The sequence below is a fragment of the Hyposmocoma kahamanoa genome, unplaced genomic scaffold (genome assembly GCF_003589595.1).
Source record: "Hyposmocoma kahamanoa isolate Upper Pololo Valley unplaced genomic scaffold, ASM358959v1 202, whole genome shotgun sequence".
In the NCBI taxonomy this organism is placed as follows: Eukaryota; Metazoa; Arthropoda; class Insecta; order Lepidoptera; family Cosmopterigidae; genus Hyposmocoma; species Hyposmocoma kahamanoa.
In genome coordinates, this window is record NW_020653726.1 from 12328128 (window position 1) to 12354578 (window position 26451).

Genomic DNA, 26451 nt, shown 5'->3' on the forward strand with positions numbered 1-26451 from the left:
ATTAGAGAAAGTCTGCGGAACTATTTTTGTTCAATAAATTCATTAAAATTTAAATGTAAATTGTTGTTGATATTTACATCAATGATGACTATATAAACATAACTGAAAAATACACCTACATAAATGTATGTGTATAGTGAGGAAGCTGGGGATAGTGTATAATTTTGTATAGAAGACAAAGGACCTGCAAATCTCTGCGAAGTCGGATTGGGAGCCATTTTGATTTAGATCGAAATTTAGAGATACGATCCTATTTTCTAAGACCAAATATGAAGCGTATTGCCAGACTCGGTAGGCGCTCCACTAACAACATGTAATTTACCTGATTGACGAACAGAGTGAGATGAGTCACAGATCACAGATGAGTCAGAGAATCGATCCCTTGAGACAACGCTATTACGTTACAGTACTACTGCTGCCACCTTTGGGATGGCTCTGCTACATACCAAATGGCCACCTTAGATTCAATCTACAACCATGCCAAGAGGCTTATAGGTGACTCAGAATTGGTGAACGCGAAGCTACAGAGCCTTGTACACTGCCGTAAAATTGCCTGCTTATCGGTATTTTACGGAATATTTCACGGAGAGTGAGCGATGGAATTACACGATTTAATCCCGCCTTCCCCTTTCCATCGGGGGCCAGACGTAGGCTTGGATACCACCCCTATATTGTGGATATTCCAAAGATTCGCAAGAAGCGTTACGCTTCCACATTTATATGCGAGCGAACGGCTATGGAGTGGAATTTCCTGCCTGCAGACTTGTTCCCTGAACGTTATAACTTGAACCTTTTCATGGCGAGAGTGAATAGGCATTATTTAGGTATGCATGCTCGATCGTCGACCTCATCGTCACTTTTCATCAGGTGAGATGGAGGACAAATGCGCACTTACATTTTATAAAAAAAAATAAAAATAAAAGGTAGCCTGAAGTATCCATACAAATTTTAATATGTAATAAGCGCCATCTAGTGGTTGTGTTTGTTATCACTAAAAATTAGAGTAGCTTTGATAAATTGTAGTTCGTCAATAATTTACAAATTAGTTACACGAGTAGGTATTTGATACTCATCGCGACTGGTGTACCAATAAGTACCTAAATACTAAATACCCGACCACGGTATCTTGTAGCGCGTTAGCAGTCCTCTTGACCCATGACATAACTAAAATAATTTCGGTAACATCTGAACTGCATGGAACAGGTCGTTCGTTATGCTTATAGCTACCTAGCTCAGGAGTTACGACATAACTACAATTTAAAAAAAACCGAAATCAAAACTACTCAACGGTAATTGAAAACCAGATGGAGGTCTTCGTCAAAACGAATCCTATGATTCCAAACAATAGGTCGCTGCAGTACACTGTTGAGGAGATCGTCTCATCTGTGTACCATTTCCAACATCAGATCAGTTCTGTATTACCATCATTACAACTACCCATGTACCGAGTTTTATAAAAATCGGGTACGGAAAGGGGATGAAATTCAATAAACCGTATTCATTCCCTAATATGTCACCCTTAGAGGTAGAATATTTTCTTTAATTTCAAGTGGGACTACTTCTGAGTTACCGCTTTCCAACAAAAAATAAGTCTAAAAATTATTTAAAAAACAAAAACCCGACTGCAAACTATATACTGCAAACTGTAAATACAGACCCGAGACAATACAGGAAAGTTAGTATTTTCTACATCAACCCGGTCGGAAATGTAATCCGGCACCTCAGAGGTGATGACATTATGAAAACCGGTGTGCAAGCCACTGGACCACAGAGGTGGTCAAAATTTTGTCTTTCAATGACCACAGTGGCTTTCTAAATTCAGATATACAATTTACAAATTATATATAAAAAATTCTGTACAAAATTTTATCGAAAAAATTAATTGACTGTCTGGAAAACCCAAAGCCTTGCCCAACGCATTAGCATAGCAATACAAAGGGGGAACGCTGCCAGCATCTTGGGCACCTTGCCGCGAGGACCCAATTTTATTCGTATAATTTAAAAATCCTAGTTTTACTTTCTAGTAGCTAAGTTTTTATTGTCTTTTTTACCTTACCTGAATATTATCTTAATTAAATACCATTTATATGTATATACTCACAATGTTAAATTATCTATGTATGTACAAACAACATCTTATATTCAAATACTGTTTTATGATTCTTGTATGCACAGAAACTTTTAAACCTAAATAATTCTAACTCTTTCGCTTTTATTCAGTTGAATTAGTAAAAGTAAATAAAAAGTTGGTTTGGTTTGACGAAACAATTTATTTAATAAGTAAGTAGTCTTCTTTTAGAAAGTTTTAAATGAACCAGAGTCCTAAGGATATAAGTTCTGCTTCCTCATTATTAAATAAAACAGTAACTTTGTTTTTAGAAGTACTGACCGGAAATCTCAATCGACATGGAATGAAAGAGAGTTTTGTAAAGAAATTGTGCATAGTATCGCCAGACCTAATACACTTACAATCTGTGGAGCAAATACATTAAAAAAGCTACAGTGTCTTGCATGTCCAACAACGGCTTCAGGGCACTGTTGGTCCTGCCTCCACACTGTAGCTCCTCAGGGATGTTCGCGTTTTGGTAACTGCGAAAATTCCCGAGACTACGCGAGCATTTTCCGGAAGATGCGCGACCTGTTTTTGCGTCGTATATAGTTTCTACATTACACAATTGAAATAGAATTCATTAAGCTATGGTTACAGAAGTCTGCTTCCATTCCGTACCACGACAATGTAAATTGAACCTAAGAATCGTACAATAAATCAGCATCTAGTCAGTCTTTGTTTCTAATATTGTTACTTGTATTATGTTTCTTGGTCTCATTTTGAATTTCCGAATCAAGACATAACTAAAAATAATGTTAAGCTCTTTGTGGTGTATATAGAAAATAAAGATACGCTGCGGCCTGCCCGCACCCGTCATTACAACGCTACACAAGGATTAACAGATTCGTAAAAAATAAAACAGAATTAAATCTGATAAAAACAATTCTAACGAATTACCAATTGCTGCGCCTTTGAACAATCCGAATCTTTACTAAAAACAAGGATTTTGATTTGTATTAGTAAAAAAGAAAGGGAAGATCAAACGAAAAAGATAATGAGCATGAAATGGTTCATTTTGTCGGAATGGCTTGCACCTTCGTCAAAATAAGAAGGTCTGAGTAAAAAATAAGTAAAAGCCACCTGCGTTGAGAGATGAAAATTTTCTTTAAAACTTTTCTTTAGAGTTGATATTACCTCAGCTCGAAATCAATTTTACCCGTACAAATACGGTTCATTTTCCTTGGGTCGAGCGGCAAGGACACTGGCTCGATTTCAGACTCTATTTTTTTACAAACGAGTTTAAAGCCCTTTAAAAAATGTACATGTATCGTATACTATACGAACACGTATAGTATACTAAAACATTATTATATGTATAATAAAACATTATTTAGTTCAATTGATATTAAAAATCATTGATATATGTAAAGTACATATTGAATACAACGGTTTTCTTGTAAAATTTCGAGGTGAGTACGTGTTTTTTTTTATCGTGAAAATGTTTAGGAATCCTATTTTCACACCGTATAGCAATCAATATATCCTCAATTTTACTAATTATATATTATCCAGAGTGATTGATTCAACATTTTCACTGTTATGCGGAATGAACCTTTGCTACTTGAGGTTGTATATACTCTTAAGTTGAATAAATGAAACGTTCTAGTTTTGTAGTGTTTCTCCTAAATTGTAATTTAATCTCTGGTACTTAAGATACATCATTGATCATTAATAAATAACGTAGCTTTTTTGTACAAATTTCCAAAAGGCACAACAAAACTTGTTGAATTGGTTTATAAACATGAAGATTTTGAAATAAGATTGAGATTATTGATTATAGACACAAAAAGCCGTGATAAGCTGATGGTTAAACCTACAGCCTCTCAAGCCGAGGCCGTGGATCTGCTCTCTCTCGAAATTTATGTGCGAAGTTTAATTTGAAATTTACCATGAGCTTCGGTGAAGGAAAACATCGTGATAAAACCTGCACGTTGAAGAAGGTTCACAACTCTTGGAAAACGTGTGAATTCCTCATCCCGTATTGGACCAGCGTTGAGGACTATAGCCTAATCCCTCGCCTGAGAAGAGATCCGTCCCCAGCAGTGGTTGAAAAGGATTGATGATAACTTACATACAGGCAACAACATACTCGTGTAATGGAGTTGTAGAATCAGGACATTGGATTTCGAAACTGATAACTGACTTTTACTTTCAAACAAGTGGGTTCAAACATGTTTCAAAGTGCTCGAAATTATTTTCAAGCAAATGTATGACATTTCTACTGTATTGGTTTGCTTTTATGACAGTTATTTGAATGTAATTTATATTACAAATTGCTTCTAACCATCTAATCTATATACTTGAATGTCTTTTTTTAACCGATTTAAAAAAAGGAGTTCTCAATTCGACTGCATTTTTATTTGTGTGTATGTTATGCGATTACTCCGGCCGGATTTGTGAACCGATTTTGATGAATATTTTTTGTTGGAAACAGTATTGGTTCCATTTCGATACCTTACTTTCTCAAACCCGTATCTTATAAAGAGTGATTATTCAGGAGATGGCAAAACTTTCTATTTATTTTAAATTTCTTATCAAGGGTGTTAATTTAGATGCAATGCTTTGAGAATAGGTAAAAGCCAGTCTGTGAATCTGAAGGAAATGTGACGTGAAATCAGCATGCAACATTTGTATATACAATCAATTTTTTGCATTTCAGTAACTTTGTCTTCTGAGCTTCTGAAAGCGGGTGCCCAAGCAGCACACCCATGTCTAAATATATACTAAAAGATATCTAATAGAATTTAATTCGATTGAATATTTTAAAAGTTCAAATTACCTCAAGATATCTGGAAGAAGGTTTCTAGATAATTTAAAGTAAAAGTGGGCACAACTTTATTAGTAGATCACAAGAGTGCTTTGAGAAACTATCTGTAGGTAGTGTTAAGTGTGATGCTTATCTTTTTTCTCAAGCTTCTAGAATGCTACAAGACTATTTGTAGAACGTAGACAGTTTTTATTTAGTCTTGTAGACAGTTTTTAGATAATTTATAGTCTATGATAGTTTTCTTAGTAATGCTATTTTAAAACCAAAATACTAAAGCGTTACAAACATAAGATGCAATTTTCTTAATACTAATAGATTTCATGTTTAATGCCTTACAAAATATAAACTATCAAAATTGCAACATGGCGAAATTAGATATAATATTTCGGACTTTTTCGCCCAATGTTTATTCGGTTAGAAAGCGCAAATTGACGTGCGACTTTAAATACATTGTGAAAAGTGATGTAAAACCTGCCATAAAAGTAATGCGCTCGCTAAATTTTAAATATTTATGTATTAAATATAAACTTAATAAAAATACAGTTATCGTTTTTCGGTTTTAAATAGTTATAGAAAGCTCACAAAACAAACCATTCCCAAGAAGTTCTAGGCTTTTTTAAGCTAATTTCAACTTAGATTTACTTTTTAAAAAGAAAAGAATTTTTTCTCGGCTACTTCATAGTCATTCTTTAAAAATAAAAATGGCGATAAGAATTTAAAGCTTTTTTCAAAACACAGTTGGGAGCATTTTGTCTATAGCTTTATCTACAGAAAAACTTTAGAATACAAAAAGATTATTTTTACTTGCTTTTGTTTACTTGACCTTGTAGAAGAACTTACATTCCTATGAAGTTTTTATGATTGTCTACAAAACGCGATGTTTCTAAGTGATTTTTTCTTTTGACAGTATTACAAAACCTTTATAAAGTTAATTAAATTTTTATTGAATTGATATTCAATTATTTTTTGTGAAATTACTCCACTAGTTTCTTATAATTATTAATACAAAGATCGAACACTGAGAAAAAACACTCAGAAATTATAAGAAATTATATTATAAAGTTATTGAATATTGAGCGTGTTATGCAATAAAAAACTTTTCAAAACACTAGGTCAATAAACAATTTAAAAAAATCCAATTTGTCGCAAAAAAACGTTATTCTGTATAATTATATGGAATGTGTTATATAGGGGTTAAAGTATGAAATTGCCGTTTTATTACAATAGGTTCTTTGAATTTTCATAGAATCTTCATGGTTTGAGGTTTTCGAATGAAACTTTTTTCAAATGGTTTCTGTGATTTTTTTTTTTTTAAATTTGTAACATTTGAATATCGACTTTCAATTGTTTTTGGTATTCAATTTAGACAAGAAAGATGGATACTGCGAAAATTCGAGTGATTTTTGAATACGAGTTCCGACGCGGAACTAACGCGGCAGAAACAGCCCGCAATATCAATGCTGCGTTTGGAGAGGGGTCTACTAATGAACGCACCGTGCGATTTTGGTTTAAACGCTTTCGTGATGGAAATTTCGACTTAAAGAACGAGGCACGAGGAAGACCGCCCACAGAGGTGAACAACGATGAATTAAGAGAGATAGTGGGAGCCGATCCTAGTCAAACTACCCAGGAATTAGCGGCATGATTTAACGTTACCTTACCCACAATATTGACTCACTTGCGTCAAATCAATAAAATAAAAAAATACGAAAAATGGGTGCCTCATGATTTGACTGATCTACAGAAAGAAACGCGTGTTGAAACTTGTGTTGCCTTGTTGAACCGGTACAGAAATGAAGGAATATTGGATCGAATTGTAACATGTGATGAAAAGTGGATTCTTTATGATAACCGGAAAAGAAAAATGCAATGGCTGACCCCAGGTCAAATGCCACAACAGTGTCCTAAAGCAAAACTTACCAATAAAAAGGTAATGGTAACTGTTTGGTGGTCTCAGCATGGTGTTATTCACTATAGTTTTCTCCGATCTGGTCAAGCAATAACGGCAGATGTCTATTGTGCCGAACTCCGAACCATGTTGACAAAACTAGCAGTAAAACAGCCCCGACTCATGAATCGATCTTCACCATTATTGCTCCACGACAACGCGAGACCTCACACAGTACGAGAAACCATTTTGACCTTTCAGGAACTGCAGTTAGAAACCATTCGTCATCCTCCGTATTCACCAGACCTTGCTCCAACGGACTACCATTTTTTTCGTGATTTGGACAATTATCTACGTGACTAGAAGTTTTGTTCCCAGGAGGCAGTACAAAATGCTTTCACACAGTTTGTGCAGTCTAGATCGTCGGAGTTCTATCGCAAAGGCATTAATAACCTTCCCATTAGATGGCAGCAATGTATAGATAATAATGGCAACTATTTTGATTAAATAAATTTGTTAAAAATTTAAAAAATAAACAATTTAGATTTTCAGTACAAATCGGCAATTTCATACTTTAACCCCTATTATATGACTAGAAAGGTGCATAAATTCCCTATCATATAAATATAAGGAATAGTTTAATGACATACCTAACTTATGTTGGACGAAATAAAACGTTCATTACAAAGTGGAGGTTATTTCTTCACGCCAACCACATTTCATACAATGATTTCATAACACGGAATTACTTCACAGTGTTTATTTATTTGTCAACAAACAAATGCCGGCCATGACCGGCCCGAGCGCGAATTACGACTATTGCATCCAGCGTTGCCAATTTGTGGGGAATTCCCCAAATTGTGGGGAGTTTCAACTAGATTGGGGATTTTGTTGGGATGGGCGCTATGTGAGGAAAATGTGGGGATTCTAACATTTTATCATTTTGTTTAATCTATCAATTGCTGATGCATCGCTAGTTTGATCGTTACTGTTAGAACACTGTGATGGACTATATCGACATGTTTTTCAACATCGCACATCCCTCGAATTATTAACAAGCAGCTTAAATACAATTATTATTAGACCACTAATTGTATTATTTTTTTAAATAATATCTACTGAAGACGCTATATAACGTGTTTGTCAATAAGTACAAATACTACAGAATGTCTATAAATTAAATATATCTAGAATAAACTTAAGAACACTAGTTTTTAGAGTATTAATAGACTTTACTGCTCCTTGGGTGGAACACCGGTACTTAGAGTCCTTCAGAGGCTCTTTAATTCAATCTTTCTCGAAGGTTATACGCCAGAAGCGTGAAATGAAAGCGTGGTGATACTCTTCTTCAAAAAGGGAGATAATATCCTATTGAAGAATTACAGGCCCATCTCGCTTCTAAGCCACGTTTATAAGCTGTTTTCACGCATCATCACTAATGGTCTCGCGCGCAGATTTGATGATTTTCAGCCCCCCGAACAAGCCAGTTTCCCAAAGAGCATCAGTACCATAGACCACATCCACACTCTGCGGCAGGTTATACAGAAGACCGAGGAGTATAATCTACCATTATGCTTAGCGTTTGTGGACTATGAGAAACCTTTGATTCGATCGAGATTGACTATCGATATATCGAAGTGTTGAAGTGTTTGTACAGAAACGCTACTATGTCAGTTCGACTCCAGGACCAGTGCACAAGGCCTACTCAATTACAAAGAGGGGTGCGACAGGGAGACGTCATTTCTCCGAAACTGTTCACCACTGTATTGAAGATGCCTTCAAATTACTGGACTGGAAAGGAATCGGCATCAACATCAATGGCGAGTACATCACTGGCAGAATCGCTGGAAGAGCTTGGCATTATGCTCGGTGACCTCAATAGAGTTTCCCAGCAAGTGGGTCTAAAAATGAACATGGACAAGACGAAACTTATGTCGAATGTCCATGTCGTACCCAGCCCTATAACACTCCAAAATAGAATCATGCGCAACGCTACGAGTGCCCCGTGGTACCGGCGCAACGCTAACCTCCATAATATAGAGCTTACGGCTCCCCACAATAGCCCAATTCATGAAACCACCCCAACCCCCTCATGGTGGCTGCATCCAACTACGACCCCCTCAGGGAACACCCCCATCGCGTACGTAGGACTCGTCGGCCAAGAGAAGCCCTCAACGACCCTGACGACCCTATCACTCTCGCTACTTTGAAGGCCAACCAGATCGCTAATTAGTCCCTCTCCTCACGCACGAACTGTCCTCGCCGGCGAGGTCGTAGAGCCCCTCATTTCAGCACGTACAGTGGTAGATTCTCTCCCACAGCACGCCCTTCTGACTGAAGTCTTCAGTAGCGCCTTGAGTCGAGGTCCATGCCCACTTGGGCGCCCTCATGCCCGCTACTTAGTTTTAAGTTTACTTTATAGTTTATTTTACGGGTTATGAGCCTTCAGCTCGTCCTTTTCTTCCGGTGGCGCAGTCAAGGCCATCAGCCGCCACCTGCAAAGTATCCCTCTACTCTTAAATTTGTTGAAGAATATGTCTACCTTGGACAAACCATCCAATTAGTCAGGGCTAACTTCGAAAAAGAGGTCAATCGTCGAATGCGACTAGATTGGGCAGCTTTCGGGAAGCTTCGAGACGTCTTCTCGTCCGAAATGCCGCAGTCTTTAAAGACAAAAGTCTTCGAGCAGTGCGTGTTGCCACCGATGACCTACGACTCTGAGACGTAGTCACTTACTATGGACCTCATAAAAAAGCTCAAAGTGACTCAACAAGCTATGGAGCGAGCAATGCTCGGCATTTCTCTATGTGATCGAATCAGAAATGAGGAAATCCGTAGAAGAACGAAAGTCGCCGACATAACTCGAAGGATTAGCAACTTGATGTGGCAGTGGGCAGGGCACATAGCTCGTAGAATTGACGGCCGTTGGCGCAGAATGGTTCTCGAATGGAGACCATGAACCGGAAGGCTCAGTGGGACGGCTCCGTACTAAATGTACGGATGACCTGGTAAGGGCGGCGGGTAACCGATGGATGCACGTCGTGTCCAATCGGCTGGTCTGAAAATCTTTGGGGGAGGCCTAAGTTCACCAGTGGACGTCTTCCGGCTGATATGATGATGATGATGATGAGTAACTTTGTGCTATATGATACGTAAATTTGAGAAAGTAAGGCGACAATTTAAGTTTGTAGAAAATATTCCATCCCTAAGGGAGGCAAACTAGCACTTTCCCGTAACTGATTTCAATAAAACTGGTGAATGAACTTCTGGGGTCGGTACTTTTTATAGAAAAGTTATTTATTAAATTACTAAAATAAAAGTGACTTTTTCTTTTATTACAGGTGTATTTGGTGTGTGTGCGCGATGTGCTACTTCAGTATAATAGTGATTATATTTGATTTGTATACCGTGTGAAGTGGTTGTGATTATCGAAATGCGTGGGCGGCCGCTCCTCTTGTTACTGCTCCTATCTGGACTTGTACTGGGTAAGTTTATCATTTTGTAGCTAATAACATGTTTAGCGTTTATATACTAAATACCTGTAACCTTCTAAAAAGTAAGAGGTCAATTTTCAATGAGAAGAAAAATAATTGTAAAAATAATAACACTTTAATTTCAGATAAAATCCATATAGTATTAGCAACAATTAACTTATAAGAGCTAGTATTAATATTATTCTAACTATAGGGACAATATTTTAAGGATTTTTTTTTATATTATCAAGTGACGGGACGAACAAGTCGTGCGCCTGATGGTAAGCTACACGCCTACTACACGCACTTCCACTACGCCCATCACCATGAGACATAATTTGACAAGTCCCATAAGCCTGTAATTTCACCACCCTTACCCTTCCAAAATGGAACGCAGTAATGTTTATATTAGTGTTTGGAGGCAGAAATAAGTATGGTGGCAGTATTCGTCGAACTTTTTCACGAGGAGCTCTACTGCTACTAAACACTAATAATATTACAAAACTATTATTATAATACCTGTAATTATAACTTGTTCGTCCCGTTATTACATAGTTTAGGGAAACCTGATTATAATTTTATCGTTTTACCTACAATTTTAACAAAAAAATAATACTAATTTAAAACACTGCAATACTTGGTTACAAAGATTGCGTACTCACTCTAATTATTCAAATTTAACTAAACCTCACAATTTTATAACCACAAAGCTTCGGTGCGCCTGTCGAAAAAAGATCTGCCGCCTGTAGCTGCGCGTGTTATTTATAGTGACCGTTCAGTGTGCGGTGACGGGAGGGGTTTTGCTATGTATAAGATCATTGAGGCCTTATATAAATTAAATTTTAAATAAGTAGCTTAGTCCATCTCCGTAGGAGCGGCGAGTCCTACTCATCCGAGAACACACGCAGGACGTTCTTAGAGTTCACTCAGAGGCGTTCCATTGCAAATGCACAGTATTTTCTCCCGATTGCCATGAAACCATCAAGTTTACCATCGGACATCCAGACGTACGACGGGATATCAACCCTACTTGGTCTTTATTGTCTTCAGACGTACTAAGCGCTTTTTGTCATCTTTTATTATGCACACAGCACAGGAATGGAATTTCCTGCCTGCAACTGTATTTCCGAGTACATACAACCCCAATATCTTTAAGATGAGTCTGAATAGGCATCTTCTTGTCGAGGTCGTTCCATCGTAGACCCTATCTTTATTCCCGGGTTAGTAGTGGTCAATGCACTATGGCAACCCGATCAGCACACGGTATGCGTATTGGACACGTACGTCGCCGAACTAATAACTATTAGGTAATCTGTGGCCGAACACACGCCGCGAATACCAAACCCAGACAGACTGCACGTGTTGTTGTAAACAGTATACTTTAAAAAGCGTTAATTTAAACATCATTCTCCATAATTTATACAATTTTATATACTTATCGTTGTACATGATTTACATTTTTGTTTCAATATTTGATCTTCCGCTCAACTAGTTTTTGATTACAGACGTAAAAGAATTCTGCCGCCTTTTGAAGCTCAATCTATATGACAGCAATTTTCACTTCGTCGTCGTTGTACAACAGTTCAACTGTATACTATATCAATACTGCTAGCGTAACATGTTTACAGGTGTCGCTGTACTCGTAAAGCAAATTGGTTTGTACAAAGTAATCTTTGTTTCGTACCCTAAACTGTGAAACATACAGAGAGCTAGCGCGAGTCGGGTGCAGATCGGGTCGGGACAACGGCGGGTGTAATTCCATTTATTTATATGGACGACAATACACCGTGCGCGGGCGCGAGCGTCCGTCTCGCATTTCGGATTTACACCCGCGGCCGCGGCAGATCCGACCCGGTCCGCACCCGCTCTCTATGTGTTTCACGCTTTAGTATAATAAAGCCACATGTGAACATACATCAAAAGTGCTTTTATCACATGAAAGCCATGAAAGTACGAACTACATGCAACAATTAAGTATATTTGAAATTTCATAACTCTCATCAAAAAGTTATCGACTAATTTCGTTAGTAGAAACTTTAAACCTCTCTAATGAAAAGTCGTCATTTTGCAGTTATGATTTTATTACACCGAGAGTGTGTGTTTCTTTTGTCCTTTTGGATTTTTAAAAATCATTTTGAAGCTGACTGTAATTACATTTAATGTAACGATTGCATGAAAAATCCACTGCCTAACATCATTGAAATGAATTTTTCAGTCCACACACAGCAGCACATGGCAACGGTTAGGCCTTTGAAGCATCTTTGCTTTCAGTGCACGGCCGTCCCTTTCGGTCACGGAACGTTTTACTTCACGCTCGTTGAATGAAAACAAACGATGGCTTAAATAAAATTGTCCTTAAAGTGCTATGAAGTGCTGGTGTACTTTTTCAGTGGACTTATATGTTCGGTATGAAAATTCAAGGCGAGTCTATCGTCAATAAACATTTTTAATACAACCAACTTCAAAAATCACAAAAGTCAATAAGCGAAAAATAATATAAATAATATAATAACTAAAAAGCGAAAAATTACAAAATACAGATTAAATCCAAGTGCAGGTAAAACTTTTAATTTATTTTTGACTTGTTTCATTTTGTACACAGTATATTATAATTACTACTTTTTACAGTATATTTTAATCTACATTTATGGTTTATTTATACAATTACAACGTGACAATTCTTTTCCAAACCTATTACCTATAATTTTAATAAAATATTATTCGTATATGCTACCTACTGATCGGTTTGAAGTTTTATTTTACCACTAAAATTGATACTTAAATATTTACAACATCTAATCAGTTATTTTTGGAGTCGGTGCCAGCCAAATAATAAAAAACAAAGAAATACCTTAATGTATTAAACATTAAGATTGTAAATTACCCGTGCTCGTTTTCAAAGATAAAATTCGTGATATATATTTAAATATATATTAATGATTTCTGGTGGCTATTTCAACCAAATACGAAGGGTTCTTTATTCTCTTATGGTGGCCTGTTTTTACGCTTTGAAGACCATATTTATACAACGTAAGTAAGGTTTTTTTAATTATTCATAAAAATACATAAAGTAGTAGTGATTTTTTAGATTTTTTATTTTCTGGTTTACCAACACAGTACGGGACTTTGATGGCTACTACGTGGGGCGCACTATAAGTTTCCGGAGTGAATAAGAAAAAAGATACTTTAAATGGTCAGAAATGAACTTTTTGTTTCTCAAACTATTCTCCGTTAGCGTTAATACACTTTTTCATACAAATGAACCAATTTTGAAAATATTTATGCCACTCCTCCGTGACAATCTCTGAAACATATTTTTCATACTGCGATAGCCTCTTCAGGTCATGAAAATCGTTGACCGCGTAACTGGTTCTTAATTTTTGGAAATAAATAAAAGTCACAAGGTGCCAGGTCGGGACTGTACGCGGGATGGCTCATGAGGTCAACTTTGTTCGCCTTCAAAAATTCATTTGTCTGTCTGGCCGTGTGAGAACTGGCATTATAGTGGTGTAAGATGATACGGCGTTTACGATTATTTTTACGGAGTTTGTCAATAACTTCCGGCAAACACATGGTCGTGTATCCATCACTATTCACGGTATAACGATTCTCCAAAGCAACAGTAGCCACATGTCTAGTTTTATTAAAAATAGAAGCAATCACCGCTTAGAGGCACTTTCCACGCGCGCCACTTTGATTGGTTTCTGTAAGTGGCCAATTCCGGAAACGTATAGTGCGCCCTACGTATCTTGGAAATATATTATCTAAAATTAAATAACAATAATAATATGATAGAAAATCACACTAATTAACTGGTCTCAAATGAAGGAATTTGCTGCTGTGTTTTTTTCTGTATGATATCAACTGACGGGAAGAACAAACCGTGCGCCTCACAGGCATATATTTAAAGTGCGCCTGATAATAAGCGAGACATCTACCCAAACAATTGCACTACAGTGTACTGTTGGGTAATTTTCCGAAAAAAATTATTTAGTAGAGATTTTTTCTAAAAACTACCCGTACGATTTAAAAAATTGGAAAAATATAATTTCGAAGGCTCATTATTATGTTCTACGTTTCAAAATATCTTTTGAAGTTTTCTTTAGCATGAAATTTAAAATAAACTATTATAACTAAAAGTTAAATGAAACTTATAGAAAGGAGAAATTTATAAATGATTTCACAACAGCGAAAAAAATCCTTTTTAATAGCTCCATCGTTTCCGTTCAGTAACTTCAACTTTTGACAGATTTCAACGTCAAACGTGGAAATTTAAAGGAAAAATATTGGGAAAAATATTTATTTTTCTGAAAAATCATGATTATTTTCAAAAGTGGAAATTTTTCCATGACCCAAGCTGATTTACAGTGCCACTCAGAGTTATGAATCGCAAATATTTGATGGCTACTATCACTGCACCTGTCACCCTGATACATAAAGTTGTTATGTCCCATATGCCTGTAGTTTATCTTTCAAAACCGGAATGTAGCAACGCTCACATTACTGGTGGTAGTATGTCTCTGGACGAACTCTTCACAAGGAGCTCTACTGCAACTACAATTCACTACGTGCCATTTAAAATCCGTTTAATTTTGATTTATCTTTTGTATTTTCATACTAACTATTGTAAAGAGTAGGATAAACTCATTTTTATTACAATCGGCTGAAGTTATAATTTGATCGCCGACGGTACGATTTGATATGTGGTGAATGAGTATGAATAGGTAACATGAACATTATTGTTTAATCTCTAACTGTGTGTGTTCATGATGGATGATGACTCCTCCAAAGTGTCCCTTGGGGATGTTATTAAATCGCATCACTCGCGTAAGAATGAGGGAGTTACGTCAAACATGTTTATTGCTCCATTACATACAGAAAAATATAACCCACGTCCTCTCCAATTCTTGTAGCTCTATCTACAATATTAGTCGATAGAATTACAAGAATTGGAGAGGATGTGGGTTATAGTTTTCTGTATCTAATGAAGCAATAAACGTTTTTGAATTATCTTCCACTAATGCCAATCTTCCATGAGGGGTGCGAATAATAATAATGATAATAATAATAATAATGTTTAAAATAAATATGATAATAATAATGATGATGATGATGATGATGATGATGATGATGATAATAATAATAGTAACAGTAGCAGTAGCAGGAATAGTAATAACAATAACAATAGTAACAACAGTGACATTAGTGACAACAGTGCCAACAGTGACAACAGTTACAACAGTTGCAACAGTGACAACGGTGGCAACAGTTACAATAGCGAAAACAGTGACAACAGTGATGACAGTGACAACAGTGACAACATTGACAACAGTGACAACGGTGACAACAGGGACAACAGGAATAACAGGCACAACAGGAACAACAGTAACAACAGTAACAATAGTAACAACAATAACAACAACAACAATAATAATAATAATAATAATAGAGTAATAATAACATATGAAAGGGTAACTAATTATCTTACGGATTACGCCTTGTCTCTCTACGCTCAGAATATCTGAAAGCAATTTAAAGTTTCAAGCGTTTCAAATAATAATAAGAATAAGAAGTTTCAAATAAAACGTGATATTTTCATGTATACTCCCTTTATTGTTGTCAGTTACATCCTCTACAGACCATTTAAACCATACAGTCACATCACGCCTGAATTCTCTGCGTACCTATCGTTAACGTGCAGCTCCGTTCCTCGGAGAGTTAGTTCATTAAGGAAGTGCCTTATATTTATTAGAGCTTTGTTCCACTTACATTCTCCAGTAATTTAATTACGCTGCTCTTTTGTTACCCAATTGTTCTTAAGTATACTTATCGTCGTGCGGATATGATTAGTTTCGTTGTACTGTTGACCCCTTAGGTAATATATTATATACGCATCTAAATATAGAGGCTTATATTACTAACGTAGAATATTACTAACATCATAAACAACAACTTTTGTTCCATGACTTTTGATTGACTTTCGTCACATTTACTTTCATATAAAAATAAAAATATTTAAATAGATCACTCTAAACAGTGATAACTATGTGCAAAACGCAGGAGGGAGGTTTGGGATTGTCGAGGAGGACGCTTGCACATTTTAAACTTATTCTGTAACTGCCAGATACAGATTTTGAAAGTATTAGATAATACAAGAAAAACTTAAAAGTCTATGTCTAATTGTTTGAAAAAACAAATATACGCGATTTAAATCCGGAAAAATAGTTTCATTTCCTATCTGTAACAATCGCGAAAACCTAAGAACTCGTTTATGTCTAATTATTTATTATGTTTAGTAAAACGTCATGGTACAAAAGTTGTTGTTTAAGATGTAAATAATATAGCCCTGCGAGGTTGTTCGTATTTTACAAATAACCAGGTATTAATTATACTTTAATGAGCCTTTGGAGTTTATATGAACATAATTCTTGGATATCGCAAAATTTCACGTTTTATGCTTTTGAACCAAGTCTGTGCATTATATCTACTGCGAATTAGATCGAGTTATTTAAAGCAGAAGTTTTAAATTTATAAAAATAGTTATTTGTTATCCGCTCACGCGATTCATGCGTCTCTGGAAGCATACCACACCTAGAGGTACCGGTGATGATTTTATACCGATTTATCGGATATCGAAGTTATAACAGGTAAAAGAAATAATACTAATTGCTATTTCGGTAACTACTCTAGCAAACCATAAAGTTTTTAATGCCTGGGGTCTGTCATTTAAAAAAAATAAACAACTTCAAAAATACGTCACGACAATCGTGTGTGTTATTATTTGGGCTGGTGATGTCGGTGTTTATTTATTGAAAACATACCGTAAGTTGCTTTATTAAGTTTACCCTGAATATGAATGTTTATAAACTATACTTTAAGGAGTAATTTCATGGTAAACATTAGAACCACTCAAACGGAATATTATCATATTTACCCACCAAAAATTTCATTAGTGCTTTTTAATTTGCGGTGTATTACTGCATTTTATTTGAGATGTTTTTGTTGTAGTACGGAGGGTATATATTTAGCAATGCAGAATAATAATTTTTATTTTTGAAAACTTGTATTTAAACTGAATGAATCCTTTTCTAATTTGCGAAACCAAATAGCCGCCATTTTGCGGTAGGATGAGCGCATCGCGTGAGCGGATTGCAAGACTACAAAGTTGTTATTTGACGCGAGTGCTTGTATTGAAACCTGGGCAAACAAAGGAGGCTAAAAATAGAATCCTGAGCGTAGCGAGGGTTTCAAGGCACAAGACGCAAAACAACTTTGCTGCCGAGCGAAACACACAACTTTTCACCTCACTATAGTAAGAAAAATGGTAGATAAAAGAAAAACAGGTGAACTATAACAAATCAGTGATAATAAACAAAATTACCCATCGTTGCCAATTTAATGTCAACAATAATGAGAATAAAATATACCAACGGATTTATATTACATAAATAATCTACGACAAATCGTGTAGTCGAAAGTGTCATTATGTTTTTTGCATCGAAAGAAAAAGTTAGGTGCACCACAGTCCGTCGTCAAGTTTGAATTTGAAAACCCTTTTCGAGCAGATTTCGAATGAGAAAGAAATCCTTTCCGAGCTAGTGAGGTGAAAAATTATATTGTTACAAAAAAAATAATTTCGTATTTCAACATGCTTGCTTTTGCCATTATTATATTCTTCCACAATACAAAAATTTTGTGACAGAAATTTCAATTTCCGATGTCCACAGGGAGGACCCGAATCCTTTGATAATATGTCACTAAACTGAGACATTCGGGTACCACAATCAAATTTTTAGTTACCAATATAGGAATATTTCCCAAACTCAAATAGACTAGAATAGAACATAATTCGAAATTTTCATATATTCTGTGTATTTTATTCAAACATTGTAATAAAAGGGGCTTATAATTTAATATACCATGAAATAAAAATTGTTTAGATTATTTTATTGTTAAAAATTCATCTACAGAGTAGAATTCCTTGTCCGACGTCCACTTTGACACGTGTGACATTTTGTCATTTAGGTCGTACCAAATATGAACGTGTTATAACAATTTAAATGAAAAGTGATATTTAATTTACTGCAGATAGTTATACTGTTATACCATGACATTCATAAACTTTTTGAGAAAATACTCCACGTTTGGTACTTATTATTGATACAAAGATCGAACAAATACAAAAAAAAAATCGTTCTATCCTTCTGGACACGAAACAGACTGTTTGTCAAACCAAATGTTCGAGTCCAACCGGATCGAAAGAGTTTTTTGTGTTTATTCGATTTTTGTTTCAAAAGTAACAAAAATAATATTTAAATAGCTACAATTAAAGAAAAAATACTTCGTTGTCGTTTCTCGCATCAATTAGGTTGTTATTTTGAATAATTAATTAAGCTGTGACACGCTATTTCTACCCGTACTTAAGCTGTAATAGTCCATTAGTACGGATTACGCTCATGTTGACCTACTTTTAACTAGCTGAGCCCATTATCTTCAGGCATTATTAGTTTGCTTGTGCACAAGATTAAAGTGACTCTAAACATTAGTCAGTAATAACTTGTTATTTTACTATCATTTGAATAAGCAACAAAAAAACAGTATTTTTTTCTATACTTATAAGCAAGTGTTAAAGTATAAGATAATATTATAAATTGGTAACAACTATAGCACCATGATTTGTAATCCGAAAAGGGACGTGTCAAGAACTATGTTTTTTGTTCGATCGAAACGTGAGATTTTAATCAAGGCAATTAACTTAACAACCCTCGTAAGCTTTAGAAGTCGATCGTAAGATTAGTTTTCTAAGTAGCTTTGTTCACATCAAAATCAAAATAATCTTTATTTCATAGGGAAGCATTGTTACACTTGAAATCGTCACATTAGTTAAACTCTACCACTCATTCGTTAGGTAGATTCCCCTGAGAAGTATGAGCAAGAAACTCTAGGGGTTGCTCTTTGTAAACAACATATGTACGCATTCAACATTTACAATATATTTGTTTTGCTTTCAAACATCAGAGATCGAGACTACCTCCATGAACTAAATAGGTTACTACCACCGATTTTGTCATCCAAGTACGCAGAAGTTGTTTGAAGTTGTACCTTTAGTATAAAGTTTTTGTTTCGCTGTAGTTTTAAACCTCGTGAATGGCAAATTTTGTATATCAACCGGAATCTTGTTATAGAAGCGTATACATTGCCCCTTAAATGAATTTGTCACTTTGTGAAGACGACTATCAAGAACAGTTAGTTTATTTTTATTCCTCGTATTAATGTTATGTCTGTCACTATTTTTCATAAAGAGATTAGTATTCCTCTTAACATAGATTACATTTTCATAGATGTGCTGTGACGCGGAAAGAATGTTAATTTCCTTAAACTTATCTCTCAAAGGTACTCTGAGGCTCAGATTGTAAATTGCCCTAAACGCACGTCTATGCAGGACAAAGATTCTTTTAGATATAAAAGCCGTACGTCATTAGACTGTGAAAGTAGCTGAACCACAAAACAAACTAGCGGTTTCGACGTCTGAAAGTTTCCGTATGCAGAGCTGAGCCATTTTGATAACTTACTTATATGTAGACCATATTGCAATTTAGCATCTAACGTTAAGTCAAAGTCAAAGTCAAAGTCAAAGATTATTTATTCCATAGGTAAAATAAATTTACACTTGAAAACGTCACGTTTAAGCTACATTTAAGCTACTGCTCGTTCACTACGCTGACCTCCCTGAGAAGAACGAGCAAGAAACTCTAGGGATTGCTCTTTTCAAAAAAACTTAAATGCTATGGAATACACTTTGAATCAAATTTGTGTGGATTCTGGAGCCATGTCGTCTTTCCATACATCTTTATCTAACACGTAGTCTTCAATTTTGTAATATGATTTTTCGATCAAAATATTTTTAATGTAATTTTTAAACTTAGGAAATGATAAACTTAATATATGCTCCGGAATCTTATTGTAAAAACGTATACAGCTCCCCATAAAAGAGTTGTTTACCTTGGTTAAACGAAATCGTGGTACCATGAGTTTGGACTTAGCTCTAAGGTTAATATTATGGATATCTTCTTTCTTATTGAAATTATGTAAATTTTTACGGGCATATAAAATATTTGAGTAAATGTACTGTGATGCCACAGTCATGATACCAGTCTCCTTAAACTTTTCTCTGAGAGATACCCGAGAGCCTAGACGGTACACAGAACGAATCGCTCGTTTTTGCAATACAAATATTGTTTGAATATCTGCCGCTTTACCCCACATGAGAATCCCGCAGGACATTATACTATGGAAGTAACTAAAGTAAACTAGTCTAGCAGTACTAACATCGGTAAGCTCACGTATTCTGCGGACTGCGTATGCAGCGGAGCTTAATCTGCTGGCCAGGGACGATATATGTGGAAACCACTGAAGTTTACTATCTAAGGTCACTCCCAAGAAGACTGCTTTACTAACAAGGTCTAACTTTTCTCCGTTTATTTCTATGCTTGGACTAGTCGATTTTACGTTAGGTAATTCAAATTTAACACATTTTGTCTTCTTGGCATTAAGCAATAAATTGTTAGCATTAAACCAATAAACTACCTTAGAGAGGGTATCATTAATACGGTCATAGTTAATGTCATGTCTGTCTGTTTTAAAAATCAAGGATGTGTCATCAGCAAACAACACTATTTCGCAATGGTCCTTAACAAAGAATGGCAGATCATTAATATAAATCAGAAATAAGAAAGGTCCAAGTATTGAGCCCTGCGGAACACCCATTTTTACTGGAGAACCCAAAGAAGTCACTCCATTTATGTCTACTTTCTGAATTCTACCGTTGAGATATGACGAGACTAGTTTCGACGCCTTGCCATTTACACCGTATACCGTTATACCTAGAAATACAACTGTATCCACAAGATTTAATTTTTCGTTTCTAACTACAATGTTTGTAAACGGTTACAAACATTGTAGTTAGCTCTCTAACATTAGGTAATGTAAATTTCACACAATTTGTTTTTTTCTCATTAAGGAGCAGGTTAATAACAGCAAACCAATCAACTACTTTAGATATAGTGTTGTTCACATCATCTTAGGAACATTGGTGCCTTTTAACTTTATATAATAATGAAGTATCGTCAGCAAACCGTACTATCTCATGTTTTAAACCCTCCATGAGACTAGGTAAGTCATTAATATAAACTAAAAACAAAAATGGACCTAGAATCTAGAACCTTGAGGGACACCCATGCTAATTGCAGACCCTGATGATCTCGTACCGTTAAAGTCGACCCTCTGTACCCTACCACTCAAATACGATTTAAGAAGGTCGAGGTCACGTCCCACCACACCATAATGGCGAAGTTTCTTGATCAGAGTATCATGGCGCGCACAATCAAAAGCCTTTGAAAGGTCACAGAATACGCCAATAGCGTCATGTGAGTCTTCCCATGCATCAAGTATATGTTTCATCAACTCAACACCAGCATCAGTTGTAGAGCGACCTCGAGTGAAAGTAAATTGTTTAGGAGACATTAAGTTATTACTATAAAAGTGAGTAACACATCTGATTTAGAATCATTTTTTTCAAAGGTTTTACTGAGTGTTGGTTTATTGAACCTGAAACTTGAAATTTGACCCTTTCAGTTTCGCTGTTTATAATATTCCAAGTCGTTTTTACTACATTCACGCTGCTTTTAATTTTATTATTTATAAACATTGCTTTGGCTGCAACACAAACACGCTTAAACATTTTCGAATGCTTCCTAACAAAATCATTAAAACTGTTACTAGTGTTATAGGTCCTTTCATCGTAAAAATCATATAAGCTTTGTCTACTTTTATGAATTCCCACTGTCACCCAATCACTAAATTTCAATGAATTATTAATAGTTATGAATTTGGATTTAAAAACATTATCACGTTCAATTTTCACTATGTCGCAAATTTAATTATACTATTTATTGGAATCGTTAACGTACGAAATATCAATTTAAGCATTACTTTATTTCTATAAGCTTTAAGTCGACCATTATTTATCGGAACACATGTGATATCCTTTTTTGGCACGTTATTAACAGTTGTATTAAAAGCGGCTAATTGACCGCAGTGATCAGACGTTAATTTATTTATGATAGATTTATTTACGGCGTTAGTATAAATGTTGTCTAAACAAGTGGCTGCAGTAGAAGTTATTCTAGTAGGCACCAAGAAAAGATTCACAAGATTATAACATTGGAAAAATGATCTCATTAATATTAGACATAACTGGTTGAAGACTGTACCACCTCAGTCAACCGTGACCATGGGACCTGTAAAGGCCCCGAAACGTCGGTTTGTTTGAAACAACAAATATACGCGATTTAAATCCGGTAAAATACACACATCAAAAGTGTCTAGGGATCAAGTGAATATTTTTGAAATAAAAATTATTTAAGCAATATTTACCAAATCCAGTCTTCCAGGACGACTTCTTACTTTAATGCTTATGTTTTATTTAACCGCTTACCCCTATATTTAATTAAAATAAACTAAAATTGATGTTTTTGCAAATTGTGGGAAAAAACTCAAATTAACGGCGTCAATTAAATGACAAAAAAATGGCGAAAATGATGATTTTGCTCATCAAGCATATCCCATGCGTGCTCAATTGGATTGAGGTCTGGCGATTGAGCAGGCCACGGCAGAACGTTGATACGAGCTTCGGCAAGAATGCGTGTTACGACTCTAGCCGTGTGTGGACGTGCGTTGTCATGCATTAGTTGAAATGAATCACCAAACTGGCCTCGCAAAGGGATGATAACATCTGAAACAATCCTCTCTGCGTAAACTTGAGCATTGAGGTTACCCCTGATCCAAATGAGATCGGTTCTTCCGCCGATCCAAATACCGGCCCATATCATTATTGTTCCCCCACCATATGGACGAACTTCCTGACAATATCTCAAACGTTCATGACGTCCAGATGTTCTCCAAACTCGAGTACGTCTTGTATCCGGTCTCATACCGAAGCGGGATTCATCCGAAAAGCACACATAGCGCCAGTCTTCTTCCTCCCAGTTTCTGTGTTCGCGAGCCCATCGTAAACGGGTCCTGCGATTGCGGGGTGCAATAGGTGGAACTCTGAGCGGCCTTCGGGATCGCAGACCCACTTCACGTAAACGATTTCGGATTGTTTGATCGCTTATTAGCAAGCCTGAGGAGCTGTGGAGCCTCGTAACCAACATCATGGCGGTCATGGTACGATTCCGTCGAGCAGTATTTTGGATATACCGGTCCTGTCTGCGAGTCGTGATGCGAGATCGTCCTCCATGTCGCTCGGCCACGCTGCCCGTCATGCGATAGCGCGTCCAGAGGCGACGCTCTGTCTAGTGTTAAGAGTGAAAGCCACAGCACGTTGCCTGGAACCAGCTTCCAACATTCCGACGGCTCGCATCATCACTTCTTGGGTTAAATGATGTCGTCTCTCCATAATAATGTAAATTGTTTCGGTTCCGATGCAGATATTGTAATGATTTTGTCAAAACGCTATAACTCATTTTTATACAAAACCACACTGACAATCGATTTTCTTCTTATTATCGAATTTTAAACAATATTCCTTATTTAAATGTTAAAACTCACTAAAAAGTATCAATAGCGATACAAAAAAGTTAATATAATTAACCCTAATTGCAGCAATACTCTTAAACGTACTTGATCCCTAGACACTTTTGATGTGTGTAGTTTCAATTCCTGAGTGTAACAGTCGCGAAAACCTAAGAACTTAAGAACTCGATAACTTAACTTCTAATAAGAAAAATTAACTTCTAATAAGTTAAGATTGAAGTCACCACAAACAGCAATATATTTATTTGGATTACTTAATTTGCCTAAAACTTCATCTAATCTTTTTTTAAATAATTCGTAAGATGAATGAGGAGGTCTGTACACGCTTAATACAACAAGCCGTTCAAACTCTATGCAGGATATTTATAGTCCGCTTAATAGATAGGCTCACAATATCTGAACGTTGTTTAAATTTTAAATTATTTTTAATAAGAACTAAAGAGCCGCCGTTAATAAATAATTCTATTTCTAACTCTTTGCCTTTCATGCTTTGAATATTTTGGTGCACCAAGTGCTCACACAATTTGTTTTATTTCTTGAGTTTTAGGTTGGTTTTTTACTGTCACTGTATTGCAAGAGTATTTCTCCGTTGTCTTATTAATTACTTTCAATAACTGGAAATTGAATTATTTTTAACAGATTAATTAATGTCAGTAAACTAACCTATGTCAATGGACTGCTCAATAGAAGTAGCCGGTCTGGTAGCCAACGATTTGGCTGAACTATAAATATAATATCATAGCAACTCTGCTATCTATCCCCTAAAATAACTAGTAAGATAATACCTATCTTTATTCAAATTAAAATATTTAGTTTAGTTATTAGTATCCATAAAATTAAATCTACCATAATGAATATAATGTTGGTATAAGTATTCTACAATTAAGTTTTGTTTTATAAATGTGTTCCTTTCTTCTTTAAAGAACGAAAGAAGACGAAATCTTTAAAGATTTCGTTGATTTCTGAAACCACTGCGAAAGAAATAAATTTAATAAAATATAAAAGTTTTTCTTTACTGATTTGCAAATACAACCATAAAACGTGGCGCAGCAGGGAACGCCCACACTTTTTCCTACAGAAAAATGACTTCTATGTTAAATATAATGAAATTTGATCGCAACTCACTCGCCGCAAAGGCATTTTCTATGCATTTCAATGTTACAATATCAAAAGTCATTGTTCCGTGATAGTAGTCCCAGAATTATATCTAAATACAACTAAAATCAACAATATGAGGAAAACTGAACAACATTGCCAATGTGTTCACGTGCACCGATAAGAAAACTTCTTACTCACGTACAGTCAAACTTTAGTAAGGCTTTCTAACAAAATTCATTCTTGCGAAGCGACTAATAGCGACTTTCTGTCTAAGGTGGTTAATCAGTTTAATTTGTGTAGATGCGAAATGTCACGAATTTTAACGACAGATTATGTTTGTCGAATTACACTGTAAAGATAATCCGACACTTTTGATGTTTTGTTCATGAGCATGTTTTATGAGACAAATTACATCTACTGTGTTTGTTTTATGCTTCTACGTGACGTTTTACCAAGATTCTTATCGGAATATTAATTCTACTTGATTTTATTTGTTACCAGATGTATTGAAAATACAATTAGACGGTCTTGACCGAATACAGCAGACCAAGAATTGGTTTAAATGTCGAGTTCTAAGGCACAGGGTTACTAACGTTTTCAAAACGTAAATTTAATTTATGTATGAGAAAACTCGCAAAAGTTCACTAAAAGTGTAATTAAGAAGTTAATACTAAGAATACCCACAGAATCCAAAGCTGATTACACCAATTTGCCAGCTTGAAGCTCAAACTTGAAGGAATTGACACGATATATCAGAAGCATGGCGGGTGGAGGTGGTTTATCTCTGCTACACTAAGAGATCACAGGTGTATTTTGAGCTCGTCCTTGACTTCATCGATAAGAAAATCTTTTACTGCAGCGCAACCATTGATGGTGGCAGAGCTTTAGTAACTTTTTTCTAACTGGCGTGGCAGAGATTATCCACCTCCACCCTCTATGCTCTTGACAAACCGATTTTAATTCCCACATTCGTACCAGTCTTTAATTTTCATCATGATCCTTAATCGTAAGTCCCGCCCAATACGGATTGGGGACTTCATATGTTTTCCGAGGCTGTGGACCTCCTCCGAAGTTACAGGTTTCATCACTTTCAGTTTTGATTTCCATTAATTCTTTGTAACTTTTAACCTCTTTTGGCTCTTTGTCAAGGATATCCCCAGTCTCTTTGAGCTGCCTATGCTAAGGTTGACCTTTCTCCATGTTTCTGTCCAAATGGTATTTTATTATTCACACTAATGTATAGATAATCTAATCCTTATCAATAACCCCGAAATGTCTTGAAGGAATTAATAATGGAAATCACCGGCTTTAGTACAAAACATCATTGCTATGAATATAAAATTATTTTTCAGAAAAATAAATGTGTAAGCCTGCCAAGAATAAAAGGTAAATGAAAAATATCCTTAACGAGTTCTTAGGTTTTCGCGATTGTTACACATAGGAAATGAAACTATTTTTCCGGATTTAAATCGCGTATATTTGTTTTTTCAAACAAACCGACGTTCCGGGGGAACTTCAG

General features: G+C 35.7%; 1 protein-coding gene across 1 annotated transcript in view; it reads left to right on the plus strand.

The window, feature by feature from the left end:
* The first annotated feature begins 10193 nt into the window (after positions 1-10193).
* The window catches only part of LOC113227197, a 138665-nt gene continuing 122407 nt past the window's right edge, over positions 10194-26451 (plus strand). The window contains exon 1 of the mRNA XM_026460082.1: positions 10194-10250. Within this exon, the coding sequence (XP_026315867.1) occupies positions 10199-10250 (52 nt within the window). The 5' untranslated portion in view covers positions 10194-10198. The remainder of the gene's footprint in view (positions 10251-26451) is intronic.